Source organism: Podarcis muralis, chromosome 2 (assembly GCF_964188315.1).
Source record: "Podarcis muralis chromosome 2, rPodMur119.hap1.1, whole genome shotgun sequence".
NCBI classification, from domain to species: Eukaryota; Metazoa; Chordata; class Lepidosauria; order Squamata; family Lacertidae; genus Podarcis; species Podarcis muralis.
Genome location: NC_135656.1, coordinates 51249614 through 51265565, shown reverse-complemented (window position 1 = coordinate 51265565; position 15952 = coordinate 51249614). Strand labels below are relative to the sequence as shown.

Genomic DNA, 15952 nt, shown 5'->3' with positions numbered 1-15952 from the left:
CCCTGCATTGCAGCAGCTCACAGATGTTTGCAATGCTCATTTTAGCCACTTGCCTGGGGAAGTTTATCAAACACTGAGCAAGCCACCAGTGGCCTGAGGATTGTGAATTTATAGGCCATTTGAGGCTTCATACCACTTGGAGCAGTTATCTGTGTTTCTGAAGAATGTGGTTTGAGGATGGCAACTCCCCATGCCTCACCCTGACTTCTCTTGACACTTGGATAAACAAACAATGCCATAATTTAAGTCTCCTGGAGGCTCTGTAGAGACTCGAGGCAGGAAACACCTTCTGTTTCTTTGCAGCCAAGAACAGTTTGAGATGGTCTTTGGCGGGTGCAGGTTTTCCTTTGCTTGTGCTTGGAAGCTTCTGCTTCCCTTGACTCCCCCTCAACTTTCAAGAAAACTGTTCCTTTGCACGACCTGTTGAGACCCTGGGCATCCTGTGCTTGTGTTAGGAGGAGCAGGGGAAGGAAAACAATTGCTTTCAGCATTTAAGCCGTGTGGGTGGCATGATAGCTCTCTGCAAGAATTGAGGACACAGTGTACGCGAATCCTTCCTAAACAAACAGCTCTTGAATGTTCATTATGGGAATCAATCAATTAGGTCTGTTCTGGCTAGGGTGATTATTACTAATGTTCTCTGCCTATTGGCTTTGAGGCAACCAGATCACAAGGCAAGGGAAAACCAAAACGTCTCTGACCAAGGCATGATTTGCTCTCAGCTAGTCCTGTGATGCTTAAAACTAGATTAGTTTCCCTTTCTTAAATAGAGCCTTTCAGTTACTGAATGGTGGGAGGAAAGAGTGTATAACTGGAACTGGTTAAAAAAGCATTGTGATAGAAAAAGGAGTGATTCCCATTGCACTGCATGTAGTATTAGCATTTCAGTATGTTTTTGTCATGTACCTAGTAGTCTATTTCTCAAATAACATCCTTCTTTTTCTGTTCACCCTCCCTTGAACACTCCATAGAGTGGGAAGAGAGTATAATATAATCATGTATATTCATATGCCGTGCAGTTATGAGAAGGGGTAGGATGAAAGGGGTGGGTGGAGAGGAGTCGTACCACAGTGCAGAGGACAGAGGCTTCCAGGTAGGGCTGAGCTGACTTCCCTCCCATGCTGCAGGTGTTAGGGCAGAGGTGGGGGAACCCCAGCCCAGGAGCCTAATTAGGCCAGGCAGGCCTCTCCATTTTGCCTGCTAGGCTGTTTCGGCCAAGCCACACCCACTTTCCCTACACCCATTGGGCGGGAAAAGATGAGCATGAAAACATGCACCTGGGCCAAAGGAGTTTTGCAGGCACCATTAATCAGCAGCACCTGTAAAGCCCTATGCCCATCCCATTGCAAGTGCATAAAGAAAGGTAAAGGGACCCCTGACCATTAGGTCCAGTCGTGACCGACTTTGGGGTTGTGGCGCTCATCTCGCTTTATTGGCCGAGGGACCCGGCGTAACGCTTCCAGGTCATGTGGCCAGCATGACTAAGCTGCTTCTGGCGAACCAGAGCAGCGCACGGAAACGCCGTTTACCTTCCCTCCGGAGCGGTACCTATTTATCTACTTGCACTTTGACATGCTTTCGAACTGCTAGGTTGGCAGGAGCAGGGACCGAGCAACGGGAGCTTACCCCGTCATGGGGATTCGAACCGCCGACCTTCTGATCGGCAAGTCCTAGGCTCTGTGGTTTAACCCACAGCGCCACCTGCGTCCCATAGCAAGCCCCTAAGACCAGCTGACAATTATGGTAATTGGGTTTAGTTGAACTATGTGACTGTATTTCTAAGGGCACCTTCCTTTTAAGATTGAGGAAGTTAGGCCCCCATGTTTTTCAGCAGCAGGCCCAGAGGCATGAAGAGAAAGAACAATGGATCTTACCAGTTCTAAATAAAGACCATTTTACTTTAGTCTGTTTGATGCCCCATCTCTCCCCTGGAGCAACCATTAAGCAACACGTTGTATCAGGAGTGCTTTAAGCTGTGGAATGCATAACCACACTTTCAGGTCATTTCCCTTTAGCGTACAATCACACATGCAACCAAATCCTATTACCCTAACAGTAGGCATGAAAAGAAACAAGGAGGATGGGACATAAGGTCATAGAAAGGTGGCTTATAAAGACTTCACTGGGAGCTTTTGAAAGCTAACACAGAGAAATTGGAAATAGATTTCAAGATAGCTTGGAAGCTACCGTAGCCGTCTAAGTTTCAAAGTGCCAGAGGCATAGGATGACAGTGATGTGGAATCCCTGCTGTTTAGAAAGATGCCAAATGAAAGTGTAATTAAGGATTTATTATGCCAGACTCCTGTTGATGCAACAATTTTATTTGTTTGCTTCAATTCGTGCTCTGCCTTATCCGGAGCTCAAGTTCACTACAACATTTTTATTTTTTAAAAAATATTCTTTAATTAAAGTTTTCTTGGTTTACAAAGGTATGTGCTATGTCTCTTTTTTCAAGTTACATTTTCCATAGGTCAGTTTCATTTGTTGAGACGACAGGGTTACATTAGGAAGAAAAGGGGGGGAAGAGGTAGAGGGGGGAAAGGCGAGTAGGGGTGGGGTCAGGAGGCGATGTTTCTAATTTGCTTAATGTATGTGTGGGGTTTTGTGTCAGCGTCGTTTGTGCAGGTTCTCTTTGCTATTCGCTTGTGTTCCTTTGGTGGTGAGAGAAATTGGAGTTGGCCTAGGGTGCGGTTGCTTGTTTGTGATTGGCTGTGGTAAACTTTGTTTTCGTGTTTGAGTGGGGTGGATGGGTGTTTTTGAATCAGGTTAGCCATATTGATTTGTAAGCTGTTGGTAGATTCTTATCATTGTCTTGTTGGGCTGTGTATGTGATAAAGGGGAGCCATACTGGGTTGAAGGTATCTTCTTCTGTTTGTCCCCGTGTCAGTTTCAGTTTATTGGTTAATTTTTCTGGTAGGGCTGTTTCCCATACTATTTGGTACCACTGGTCCATGCTTACTCCTGACAGGTCTCTCCAGTGTCTGGCTATGATGTTTCTGGTTGCTGAGAGTAGGTGGGTTATGAGTTCTTTGTGATGTGAGTGGACATTATTGTCTTGGAATATGTTTAGTAGGGCCAGTTCTGGGGTGATTTCTAATACCTGCTTAGTTCTTTTACATATTTCTTGTATGGCTATTGTCCAAAATAGTTGAATTTTGGGGCATTCCCACCACATGTGTATGTATGTGTCTGTGGAGGTGCACCCTCTCCAGCATTTTGGTGAGGTTCCTGGGCGTATGAGCGCTAATTTCCTTGGTGTTAAGTACCACCTGTAGATGAGTTTCAGAGTGAGTTCTCTCCTTCATGTTGATATGGATTTAAGGGGGGGGGGTTAGATCACATTCTGGTCCACTGAGTGGGGCTAATCTCATAGCCTATGTCGTCTTCCCAATGTTTTTTTATTACGTCTAGGGGGTTCGTGGGGCTACAACATTTTTTAAAACTTAACCCTCCCCTCTGAAAGCTTCCAAACAAACTAAATATAAAACCCCATCATGTAAGCATACAATTCAATCTAAACCCACATTAATTTTAATTGGGACTTCCACAGGGAGAGTATATCCCATGGGTTCGGTCTACTAGTCAGATCTCCTGCTCTGCAACTTTAATGACTCCCCCAATTCTGCCACAAGACAAGCCCACCTTCTTCCATGGCATAGCTCTTGACTTTTCTCCTCCCCTCCAACCAGTTCCACATTTTCTTGTGCACTATGGGTGCAGCTGCTGCCTCATGGGATTGTCATTCACAGCATATTGGAGTGCCCCACTGCTGCTGCTGCTTTATTTAGAATATTAGCCTGTCCAACCTCCACCCCCAACAGTACGTGTGCAACAGTACATTAAATTACCTGTTCATTAAACTATTTCTGTAATTTCATGTTGTTTTAAACTGTTCTAAATATTGTGTAATATTGTGTTTTAATATCAAACTTATGTTTTAAGTGTTGTAACCTGCCCTGGGACCTTAGGGTGAAGGGTGGGTAAACAACAACAACAACAACAACAACCCTTTGCTGTAAGCCTTGATTAAACCAAGAAGGCTCTAATGAGCTACAGTTTTCTGTTTTGTCGGAACCTGGGAAGCTACAGTTGTTGTTTCATTCTGTTACTACTTGTTCATGCTGTTTTAGGTGGCGAGTTTGCTGTATTTTATATTTCTTTATTTTTATTTGAAATGTATTTGCTGCTTTTACTATTTTTTATTGCAAGTTGCCTTGAGACTACAGAGTTAGGCAACAAAGTAAATAAATAATTTGCCCACTTTGGAACAAGATAGAATCTTAAAACGTGGTTTGAAGTTGCTTTAAATTTCTGACTTGCTCTGAAGTTGCTATGTACCGTATATTTTCCCAGATATTTATTATTTTATCTGAACCAGCTTACAGGAGCCATTTTTGGGTAAAGGGCATGCTAAAAGTGAACTTGAAGAGGCATGTTTGTGTTGTGGATGTGTTTGTTTTGTTTCTTTGTGATTACAGTAGTTAATATACAGTCCCATCCCTGGTTAACAGACACTTCCAGAAGGGGTATAGAACACCATTTATATAATGCAAATCAAACATGAGACTAGTTGATGTAACGTAAAAATTGTGAAGCTAAACAGTTTTAAAGGGATATGACTTAACCAGAGTAAGCAATTATGAGTTGAAGCTTTGAAGCATTTCATTAGGCATAGGATATAGCAATTGGGAATTCATTACAGTTGTTGGAGAAGGCCAGGGTTGTTTTTCTCAAAATGCAACTGGGAAAGTAGGCTACCTGTATTACGGAGCTTGTATCAATGTTCATCTTGCCAGCTGCTGAAAAGTGATTAGCCTGTATTTATGTAAAACCTCTCATTATGAAATGCAGGAATCTTGACTGGTAGCATCAACTATTTCAATTTACATATACAATTCGTTCCAGTGACGCTGAACCTCAAGGGAATTTTTATATTTCCATAACTTTCTTCCCTTCTCTAGGCAGATAAATGTAGGTTATCCCTTTCAATGTGATCCTAAGCTCTTGTGAAGGAAGGTATGGTTGGTCGCCTGTCAGCAAAAAGGCAAAAGAAGGGCTGTGGAATTGCAGATTGATAAGCTCCTTGTGTCAAGAAGCTACCTTAGACAAACCTACAAAATAGTTTACTTTCCTATAATAGGTTGGCCTTTTATGCTGCATACCGCCCATTGAGCCACACAGCAACACCCGTCATTCCCCAATTGAAGATGGTTTTTACTCGTAAACCATTGAAGCCTTTTGGGTAGGTTGCTATGGTGACAGATTGAAGTGGTGGAAACGAGTGACACAAAAAGGCTAAAACATGGAATGGGTTGTCAGGAAATATATGACAGCAGAAGGAGTGTTCAGATAAACATCCAATATGCATTGAGTTCAGGATTGTACCCTCTCAACATGCACATCCGGTAGTCTTGTGAAATGGCCCCACACCTGGTCTGAGGTATACAGAATTCTTCCACATGAGGATTCATTTGGAATCCCTCTTCACATGGGGGACCTGTACACATGTACATCTGTATGTGCACAGGGCACAGAGCCCCCTTCACATGCCTGCTGAATGTGCATGACTTATGGCAGGAGGGCTTGGAGGACAGGTGCCTAGCAGCAGGGCTAAACACTGCAATCCCATGACCTTACTCATTCATTATTTCAATAGATGAGGGATCAAGTGATCTCCATAGACCATAATTGCAGGTCGCAAACTGTCACTATACCTGGCTATTGGCCCTGCTGGCTGGGGCTAATGGGAGCCCAGCAACATCTGGAGGGCCACAGGTTCCCCATCCACTGCCATAAAAAGACATTCTAAAGTGTGGAGGGAACAGTTAAATAAGCATGGGTCAACACTCTTCAGGCATTAAGTGGCATGTCACTTGAATGTATAATGGAACTGGATTTCTTGAGCCATTAGTTTTTAAGAGATCCTCCTTAGTGTTTGATGTTGATTACTGTAGTATTTCAATTCTTTGTACCTTTTGGTTGGCTTATGATTATACCCTTGGTTTTATATTAAAGTAATTCTTTTGTGAACAGGACACTGAAAATATTCACATGCACCCGAACAAATATATTTGATGCTGTTTCCAGCATCCACTTTCTTAATCTAATGTATTTTGGAACAGCAAAACCTGGCCCTTTGGTGCCCCTCCTTCCTCCAGGGCATGAAGGAGGTACATCACTTCGGTCTCCTGAAATCACTCTTGCCCCTAGGTTTGTCCTTCTCTTCCCAGAAAAGTAATAGTAAGACAGAGTAAGGTGGGGAACTGAATCCACTGCCCTCCTGCAGGCCAAGATTGACAGATGGGTGTCATGTGACCCATTTTGCCCATGCCAAGTACCAGTTGATCAGGAAGGGCTTCAAAAAAGAGGAGGCGATGTCTTATTGCCTTCATGTGGTGGTGATACTGGAGAAGGAAAACTCACAAAAGACTTTAATCCCCAAAGAACCAATGTAGGATGTCTGAATGGCGGGAAGAGAGTCAGTGAAATTTATAGATGCCAGATTTCCATTCAAGGCTCAGGCCAAGGTAGAATTCTCCCACCTGCTCAATCAGGGGAACAAAAAGAGTGGAAGACAAACTGACAATCTGCTCTAGTACTAGGGTAAAATTAGACAACCTGAAAGGAACATTAGACACTCTCAATTTTCCGCCTTTGTGTCTGAACGTGTGGGAGAGAAAGCTGGACGGAGGTGTTGGCTGTCAAAATAATAGTCGCTCTGACAAAATAATGGGGCTGCACTTATTTTTCTCAAGAAAAGGCTTAGGGAAATACACTGCACTGATTGCCTTTGTTTCATGCTTGATGTATCCTGCATCATTATTATTTGGATTTTGCTCATTCCCCACCCAAGTCCTGCTGACAAAATATTAATCGCTTCAGGACTTCATGCAAGCCTGTTCCCCAAAAATATGGAGATTAGCCTTCCTCTTCTTCTTGGAAAACAATTGCATTCTGAGTGGTTGACTTTGCTGTATGAGACGTCAGTACGGTAACATGTCCCGAGACCTTCAGATATGGCAAGCATGATAAATCTAAATGAATACTCTTATAGGTAACGTAAGGTCACTGCTGTAGTGCATCAAGGATGGATGAGGGAGGCATAACTCCTCCACTGATTTATGCCCCTAGACGAAAAATACAAAGTGGAAATGTAAGGTGTGTGGCACTTCCTTGAAAGCTTCATTGAAATAAATGGGACTTGTGTGGGAGCAACTCTTTGTGCCACTGTTCCTTTGGAAAGCAAAAAAGCAAGCTGCTTTTTAGAACATGGTAATCCAGCTGCACACGACCACAACCCTTCTGTACTCTAATGCCTTTTAAAACCATATAATTATATCTGCCCCACTTCCCTCAGAACTGTGAATTAGAGGAAGGGGAATTTCCCTTCTGGAAAGCAGCCCCCTGCCTTTTGCTCTCTAACAAGGAGCATTTCCCCCTGTCCACCCTAATGTATGCACACACTTTCTTTCTCAAAAGGGCATGTTTTATTTCAGCAAGAGCATCCTTGATTTATTTATTTTTTAAATGGACAGGTTTAGCATTTGCCTTGGTAAGCAAATGGCCTAAATGTATCTAGATTGGTTAAAGTCTCTTTTTTTAAAAACGAATTTGTATAATTAGTTTCATAGTAGATCTTTTGGTTTTGTATCTCTGCTGAATACTACACTTGGTATGCCATCATCTTCCCCTGCATTTTCTGGAGGCTGTTGATCACCTTTGTGTCACTTGTAGGTCATATTCTTTCACTCTGTTTTTCTTTCCTTGACAAAGTCCAGTCTAAGGAACCAAGTTTGGCCACGTTCTTACAAATCACTGTTCTATCTCTTTTAAAAATTGTTCAACCTGTGTCAGGGGGGGAAAAAAACTACCAATCTGAATATGCCTTAATATAATGTACACTCATGGACATGTTAATGAGGTGCTTTTGCTGTGGCAGATTTTGCATACAGTGATGTAATTATTTAATAAGCCATCACCTGGATCAGTTAGGTTAAATCACGTTATTTGGTACATGTGTTATTAGATAACATGGTGTGATGCAAATGTCCATGTATGACATTGTGTGGTATCAGTCAAAGATCAACACCCCCAAAAGCACCTTGATTAGTACCTGGTTGGACTAATTTTAGTGTGCACATGTTGTAGCATGTTATCTGGTATCTAATATCAGCTGATAACAACATAAAACAAGTATCTCCATCATCTTAAATGAATTCTGAAGCCACCCTAATTATAGATAATTATAGCAAGTGTGTCCTCACATACAACAATAGACCAAGCCATAAGGAAAAGCAGAAGGCACTTTCTTTATACTGTGCAACAGTTGCAAAAAAGGCTTTGCTTTTACAACAAACAGGAGTAGTAATAATAATAATAACTTTTTTATTTATATGTTGCCCATCTGACTGGGTTGCCCCAGCCACTCTGGGCGGCTCCCAACAGGATATTAAAAACACAATAAAACATCAAACATTTAAAACTTCCCTATACAGTGGTACCTCAGGTTAAGCACTTAATTTGTTCTGGAGGTCCGTTCTTAACCTGAAACTGTTCTTAACCTGAGGTACCACTTTAGCTAATGGGGGCCTCCTGCTGCTGCCGCGGCGCGTTTTCTGTTCTCATCCTGAAGCAAAGTTCTTAACCCGAGGTATTATTTCTGGGTTAGCGGAGTCTGTAACCTGAAGCGTCTGTCACCTGAGGTACCACTGTACCTCAGAGCTCAATTGAACAAAGTAGACTTAAGCTCCAAGGAAGCAAGCACAGAATTGTGCTACAAAGCTGCAGACCTATGTACACACATCTTATAATAAGCCCTGCTGAATGAAGCAGTACTTCTGAGTAAACATACATAGGAACCTGATACACATTATACAACAGACCAAAGTAACAGGGTTGGGTTTATTTTCCCTAGGTAGTTTTCTCTCTCTCTCTTTTGAATGCCCATATGAATGGCTAGCTAAATAGCCAAAAGATCCTTGGAGATGAGTCTGGAGGAGATGCCCGTCCACATGACTATCACTGATGTGTATTCATAATACTGGGGTACCACCTAAGCTTATATTTTAATAAACCTATGGTGTTTAAGGGGTGGTGGTGGTGGTAGTATAAAGGCAGAACAAAAGGCTACTTTCAACCTGTGATCCTATACATCAAGGTTTTTGTCTATGAAAATAATATGCACAGAATAAGCCCCATCTTGAGTGCAGTATAAATTCACAAAAAAGATCGCACTTGTATTATAATTGTGTTGCAGTCAGCCTTATGGATGGGTCGCAGAGCTTGGAGCACATTAGGACGGCCTGAAACTAGGCATCAAGCAGCTCCATGAAGTAAGAATGCTTGAAAATGGCAACTAAGTGTGTGCTTATACAAAACAGGAGAATCATTTCACAATGAACTCCTAAGAAACTCACATTTCAGGAGTAAACATCCTTGAAATTGACCTTACTAGGAATGACTCAAGAGAATAATAGAGGGGCAAAATTACCCTTGACTGAATAAAGGAAACAGCAGGCTCATAGAAACACATACGCCACTGTGGTGTTAGCTATTGCAGTAAAACAACAACAACCTGTAAGGTTTGGGAGACTCTACATATGCCTAGATATTTTGTCACATTTTTAGAAGAAGACTAAAGTAGTAAGATCTGTTGTATAATCTGAGGCAGCTGAATAAAATGACTTCCCAGAGTATATTTTAATAGTCACAGTAGATACATTTCATTTTCTGGAATTAGAAGCCATTATTTTACCTAATGGTTGTGTAGCTTACATAATGTTCAGCCTTTCAAATCATCACCCAGCTGCCTAACAGGGAGCAGGAAACTTCTACCAGCTTTTAGCCTTTCTTAAATTCTACCCCTTTTGTATTCTTCATACAGTGGTACCTTGGGTTACATACGCTTCAGGTTACAGACTCCGCTAACCCAGAAATAGTGCTTCAGGTTAAGAACTTTGCTTCAGGATGAGAACAGAAATCGTGCTCCAGCGGCGTGGCAGCAGCAGGAGGCCCCATTAGCTAAAGTGGTACCTCAGGTTAAGAACAGTTTCAGGTTAAGAACGGACCTCCGGAACGAATTAAGTACTTCACCTGAGGTACCACTGTACTTACTTCCACTGAAGAAAACTGTTCTTGCTATGCTTGTATACTAATGGTTTTACAAAGGTAGCTGCATTGCAGGGGGTTAGACTAGATGACCCTGGGGGGTCCCTTGCAACTCTACAATTCTAATTCTGTGCCTTCCATAGGCATCTGGTTGGCCACTGTGAGAATAGGATGCCAGACTAGATGGCTATAGGGCTGATCCAGCAGGATTAGTTATGTTTCCTAAGGATTCCACTTCCTTAACATAATTCCAATTCCAAACTGAGGGGATGAGTGTTAAAAAAGCAAATTGGTTTTGATATGCAAGTATTGTAAAGGGATGCACAATACCAACCTCACCCCTCAAAATACATTTTGGGGAAGGTCTGAGCTGGTGGCATTGACTAGGAAAGAGACCTTGGTGCTGTGATGAGCTGTAGGTTGATGGACATGCTGACACAGTGTGCAGCAGGAAAATTCTAAGTTGGGAATAATTAAGAAAGGGATCTGAAATCAAACTGCCAATATTGTAATACCCTAATACAAAATCTGTGGTGCATCCACACCTGATATACAGTTGTGGCCAACGATGAAGCAAGTGGGATCCACCTGTCACCAACAATTCTGAGCTTCTGGCAACCACAGCGGATTCTCTCCTGCAGACGTCGACGCGTTGTTTGTATATTGCATGCAGGCGGGGGCGGGGAATCACAAGGTTAGCAAGGACCACGTGGGTAGCATTTAGCGGGGCGAAGGCTCAGGTGTGCTTAAAGAGCACGCCTACGCTGGCGGGATGGAGGGTTGCAGCGCGTTGTAGAAGCGCCCTAAAGCTGGCGTCCTAGCCACGAGCTTCGGTAAGGAGGTGTAGTCGAAATGTACAAAGTGGGCTGTTGACACGGATCCAGCCTCAGGGATGCGGGTGGGCTGGGTGACCTCTGAGCACATTCCAGCTCTCAGCCATTCTACCATTCTCCGTAGCTTGCCTTTGGCTTCGAAGCCATTCGCAGTGCACTGCCTCTCCCCCTCGACGCCTCCCACCTGCCTCCCATATGCATATATCCGTAGTTTGGGGGGTGGGGTGCAATTCTCCTTTTTACTTGCTTCGAAGCGGGCTGCCCCTACCCGCAAGCAGGGCCCCAGCCCGCTTTAGAGGGCCACTCGTGGGCATGCTCCTCTACCCGGACCCGCTCCCGCCGCGCGCATTGTGACGGCACAGGCGCCCCCGCTGCCTGCCTCCTCCAGCGTCGCCGCCCCCGCCCTCAATCTCGCCTTACGTAGGCTGGGCAGGCCGGCCGGCTGGCTGGCTGCTGCCAACTTTCAAACAATGCGTGCATGGCGGGCTCCGCCCCGGCTGGGCGGAGACGAGGGCTGGGCTCCGAGCCCTCGGCCAACCCTCCGGAGGCGGCCCCGGCCGCGGGGAGCTGGGGGCGCTGCTGACTCGCCGGGGCTGCTTCAGTGCCTGGTTCGGGGTTAAGCGCAGGGGAGACTCGCCAGCCCCAGCCGAACCAGCGGAGCTGGCGGCGGCCCCCCTCCCTCTCCGCCCCGGTCCATGGCCCCTCGGAGCGCCGCCGCGCAGCTCCGGGCTCCGAGAGCGCCTTGCCCCGCCGAGCAGCCCCTCCGCGTGGCGTGAGTGCATGAAGCAGTGATGGGCAACACGGTGCACAAGACCCTGGCAGGTAAGCGCGGCTGCGGGGTGTGGGGGGGGGGCCTCGAAGGGCGGTTGCCGCTGCCTCCGACAATCCCTGCCGAGGTCGCGGAGCCAGAGGCGTGCGGGCGGGCTCCGGGTTTCCTCGCGCGTCTTCGGAGGAGAGCTTTCTCACGGAGCCGTTAGACAAGGATGACCTCCTCCTCCTCCGCTCGGTCCTGCTCCCGCGTGTCTTCTGGGGAAAGGCGGGGGCGAGCTCGCTGTCCCCGGCACCTTCTTTTGCCTTTGGGGGGGGGGGCGTGTGTGAGAGAGAGCGGGGAAACTGCCCCACCTCCTGGGAAGCAGCTTATCTGTGTGTGCCCCGGTCCCATTACCCCGGCTGCTTTTGCAGCTCTCTTTTGTTAGTGCAAACAGCAATGGCAGTTTCTATGTCTCTTCTCTCTTTTTCTTTCTCTACCTCGCCCCCTCCCCTCCCTTCCTGCACGTGCTGCTTTCTGTCACTCCCTGTTTTCTGCTGCTGCTGCTGCCGCCGGAGGATAAGATACCTCTGACATTCCGGTCCATCCTCCGCTCTGATTGTGACAAGCTGTCAAATCCGGATGGTATTGCTGAATTAAGTAGGAGAGGTTTTAACTGCAGATATGGGGTCTTAGGAGAGGAGAACTTGTTTCTGCGGATTTCCCATTTCCCTCTTCATTTCTCTTAAAAAGAATATCTGTTTCAGTAATTCCCCCCACCCCCAACCTCCAGCTCAAAATTCGAATCTTATTTCATGGTAAGGATTTGAGCCTAATGATTCATAGCGGCATTTTGATTCTCTGCAGCTTATGGTTCTGGGGAGGAGGACCCTGTAATGAACGAAGGTGGGGCTATGAGGTGCTCAGAGGCAATCCCTTTTTGGTCAGACAAGGAAACGGAATAAAAAAATGCATGTGCAGCCTGATGTATTATTGCACACTTACCTGGTGCTAAAAGTGGGCATAGGACAACAGCGTCAGAAAGGGGGAGTGGCCATAGTGCAATAGTAGAGAAGCTCTTTGCATGCATGTGACTTCTCTCTCTCCCCCATGTTATGTCCCCACCATTTCCAGTTAAAACTTAGGGGTTTGCAGGGCAGGGAAAGATCCTTCTGCTGCTCACATTAGGCAGTGCAGGGCAAAAAAGGCACCCGTGCTCTGAACTGGTGTGTAAGGTGAAGCTGCTTTGCCGGTGGAAAGAGCTGTGCATTTAAGATGTTGACATGAAACATCTGCGTCTGATTGGATGGGAATTAAAAATCTGTATCCCGTGAATATATTCCACTTTATACACTGTGGTATGCAAATGCCTAGGAAACATAGGGTACATGCATTTCAAGAGCTGTGATCCTGAATAAGTCTCAAGTGGGCAGTCAGTGGGATTTCCAAACGTAAAATGTTTGGAATTGAATGAGGAAGAACTTTGACAAGCTGAGGGCTGGGGATGCAAAGAAGAAGAGGACCTGTTGCCTTTCTAGTGGGCACGGTTGGCAGACCAGGCATGAGTGAGAGGAGACAGATGCAGGAACGGATGGCTTTTGTTCCATAGCCAAGTGGCATGCTGGCGGTAGAACCAGTCCTTTTCGAAGCAGACTGTTTCCTTAGGAAGAATGGTTCTGCTCCTTCTTTTAACCCCTGTTTCTGTGGAAGGGAAAGAATATGCTTTTCAAAACTCAGGCCCTTTCAGGATCTGCTGTGCCCCCCTCCCCCAGAAATTGAATTAAAAACAATGAACTTGAGCAGCAGCTGGGATGTCTTTTGGTCCCCTGCAAGTGCAACAAAAGAAGGCAAAACTCTGTTTCTGGCTGAAAAAGCCATTTATGTGACTGAATTGAAGAGACGCCGCTGCCCCTCATTGTGAAATTTCCGAGTGTATTGGCCTTTATTTTTGCTTTTTGAAGACTTTGTATGTAGTTTCTTCTTTGTGACTCAAATAGGGGGAAAATTGAAACCACATCTGAAACCTGTTTGGTGCATTCAGTGATTTGATTTAAAATAAAGGTGCCCTCCCCAGCCAGCATTGTTCTGATATAATGAGAATAAAATCCACCACCCCCTCTTTTTGCTTGCAAGTTTGTAATTGCGACTCCTCCCTTCAACCCTGTCAGTGGGCAATGAGAACAGTTGGTTGATGAAGAATTAACGGTATTGAATTACTGCTCAGAGCTCCTGTGAACTTGTGTCTTCAGCTGTCTCCCTTTTCTCTCTCTTGCTCTTCCTTATACCGTATGTCGTATTTAGTATACTTGGCTGCCTTATAAAGCCTGGCAGGCACGCTGCTGAACTGTGGCTGTCCTACAACACAATTATGAAGTTCCCTTTCTATAATGAGGAGCATAAAAGCCCTAGTCTGAAATTCTCTTTGCAGCCCTACAAAACCTTTGAAAGTGGGCTTAATTTTGCTCGTTGGAGTTAAAAAGTGATGCTTTTTTCTACTTTAATTTCTATTCATCTTAGGGACTTGATTAGACATCCAAATAAATTACTTATTTTATCAGTCAAGCACTTGATTTTATGAAGATGAAATTTCACCTGTATAGCAATTCATCTGTATAGTAGCTGCCCCACTGGAATATGTACCAGACCTCAGAACCATGCATGAAATACTGGGACAAGAGAGAGAAGCTTTTGTCTTAAATCTGTAGCTGCAGCCATGCTTATGTGCATCACAGAAATATGTGCACCTTGGGCTAGTCACTGTCTCTCCGCCCAACCTCCCTCACAGGGTCACTGAGGGGTTAAAGGTAGGAAGAGGTCCATGCATGTCACCCAAAACTCATTTGGAGAGAGGGCATGATATAAATGTATATATATTTAAAACACACACTTGTATTTCTACTATCCAAAGGGTCAAATTCATTTTCACCTTGCTCTACATTATTTGCCTCAATTTGTAGAGTTTACAAAATAGCCAAAAAGCAAGATCAGAATCCATTCTACGTACAGACTTGATGGAAGCTTCAAGTCCACCAACTGAAAGAGCCACAGACAACCTGATAGGCATCCCTGCAGCCATTGAAAACATAAGATCTGCAAACTCTTTGTCAGGTTGACCTAGACGTGTTATTGTCATGTGGGAGGGAGGATGATTATACCCATTAAATAAGAGAGCCTCAGGAGGGTGGTGGGCTTCACATCTTCTGATGTGGAAAGCAACGAGAAGCAGCTTTGTGCCATGCAGAAAGGTTAAGAGGTTATTAAGGCTACTTCTGTCATTTTGTTAAGCTAAGCCGCTTAACTTTATCAAGCAAGCTTTCGACTAGAGCAACCTACACAAACATTAATGTTAATAGCTGGGAGTTTAACATCCTTGACTCATGAAGGACCTGTGCTCTTATCTAGCACAGAGTCTTCTCATGCTCCCACACTTTACAGAGTGCAATTGGAATTGCACAGAACCACTTTTGCAATTACAAAAGCTCATTACTTGTACACATTGGTATTTAATTGGATTCTGCTCTGAGTCTGAGTGTTTTGGTGTAACATACACATCAGTTTTCTTCCTTGCCAATAACCACTTAAAAGGTAAAGGGGCCCCTGACCATTAGGTAAAGTCGTGGCCGACTCTGAGGTTGCGGCGCTCATCTCGCTTTATTGGCCAAGGGAGCTGGTGTACAGCTTCCGGGTCATGTGGCCAGCATGACTAAGCTGCTTCTGGCGATACCAGAGCAGCACACGGAAACGCCGTTTACCTTCCCACTGGAGCGGTACCTATTTATCTGCTTGTACTTTGACATGCTTTCGAACTGCTAGGTTGGCAGGAGCAGGGACCGAGCAATGGGAGCTCACCCTGTTGCAGGGATTCGAACCGCCAACCTTCTGATCAGCAAGTCCTAGGCTCTGTGGTTTAACCCACAGCGCTATGTGTGTGTGTGTTTTTACTAGAACTAACATGGTATATTAATAATGAGCAGGAAGTTACAGAAAACTTTTATTTAGGTATGAGCAGTTCTATTTTCCTTGCTTTGCTGTGGGGAAGTTGTAGAATTTATAAAATATGTTATTTTGTTATGGGTCTCTTAAAAACATTTGCATCATTAAAGTTACATTCAACTTGAAATTGCATTGTGCCAAGATTTTCAAGCTATATATGCTCTTAGGAGTAGGATATGGAGAAATAGAGAACATATTACTACATACAGTATTTAAAATTGTGGAGAAAGAGGTTGATTTACATTGAAAGGATAGAATCTTTAAAGCTTGA

General features: G+C 44.6%; 1 protein-coding gene across 3 annotated transcripts in view; it reads left to right on the top strand.

The window, feature by feature from the left end:
- Positions 1 to 15952, top strand: part of NEURL1B (neuralized E3 ubiquitin protein ligase 1B) — a 183071-nt gene that overhangs the window by 120526 nt on the left and 46593 nt on the right. Inside the window, exon 1 of one of the 3 annotated variants that reach the window (XM_028717708.2) lies at positions 11475 to 11762. The exons of 1 other annotated variant lie outside the window; for it this stretch is intronic. In XM_028717708.2, coding sequence (XP_028573541.1) covers positions 11732 to 11762 — 31 coding nt within the window. In that variant the 5' untranslated portion in view covers positions 11475 to 11731. Of the gene's footprint in view, positions 1 to 11474; positions 11763 to 15952 lie in introns of those variants that run through there. One more of the 3 variants, XM_028717709.2, reaches the window with a different exon arrangement.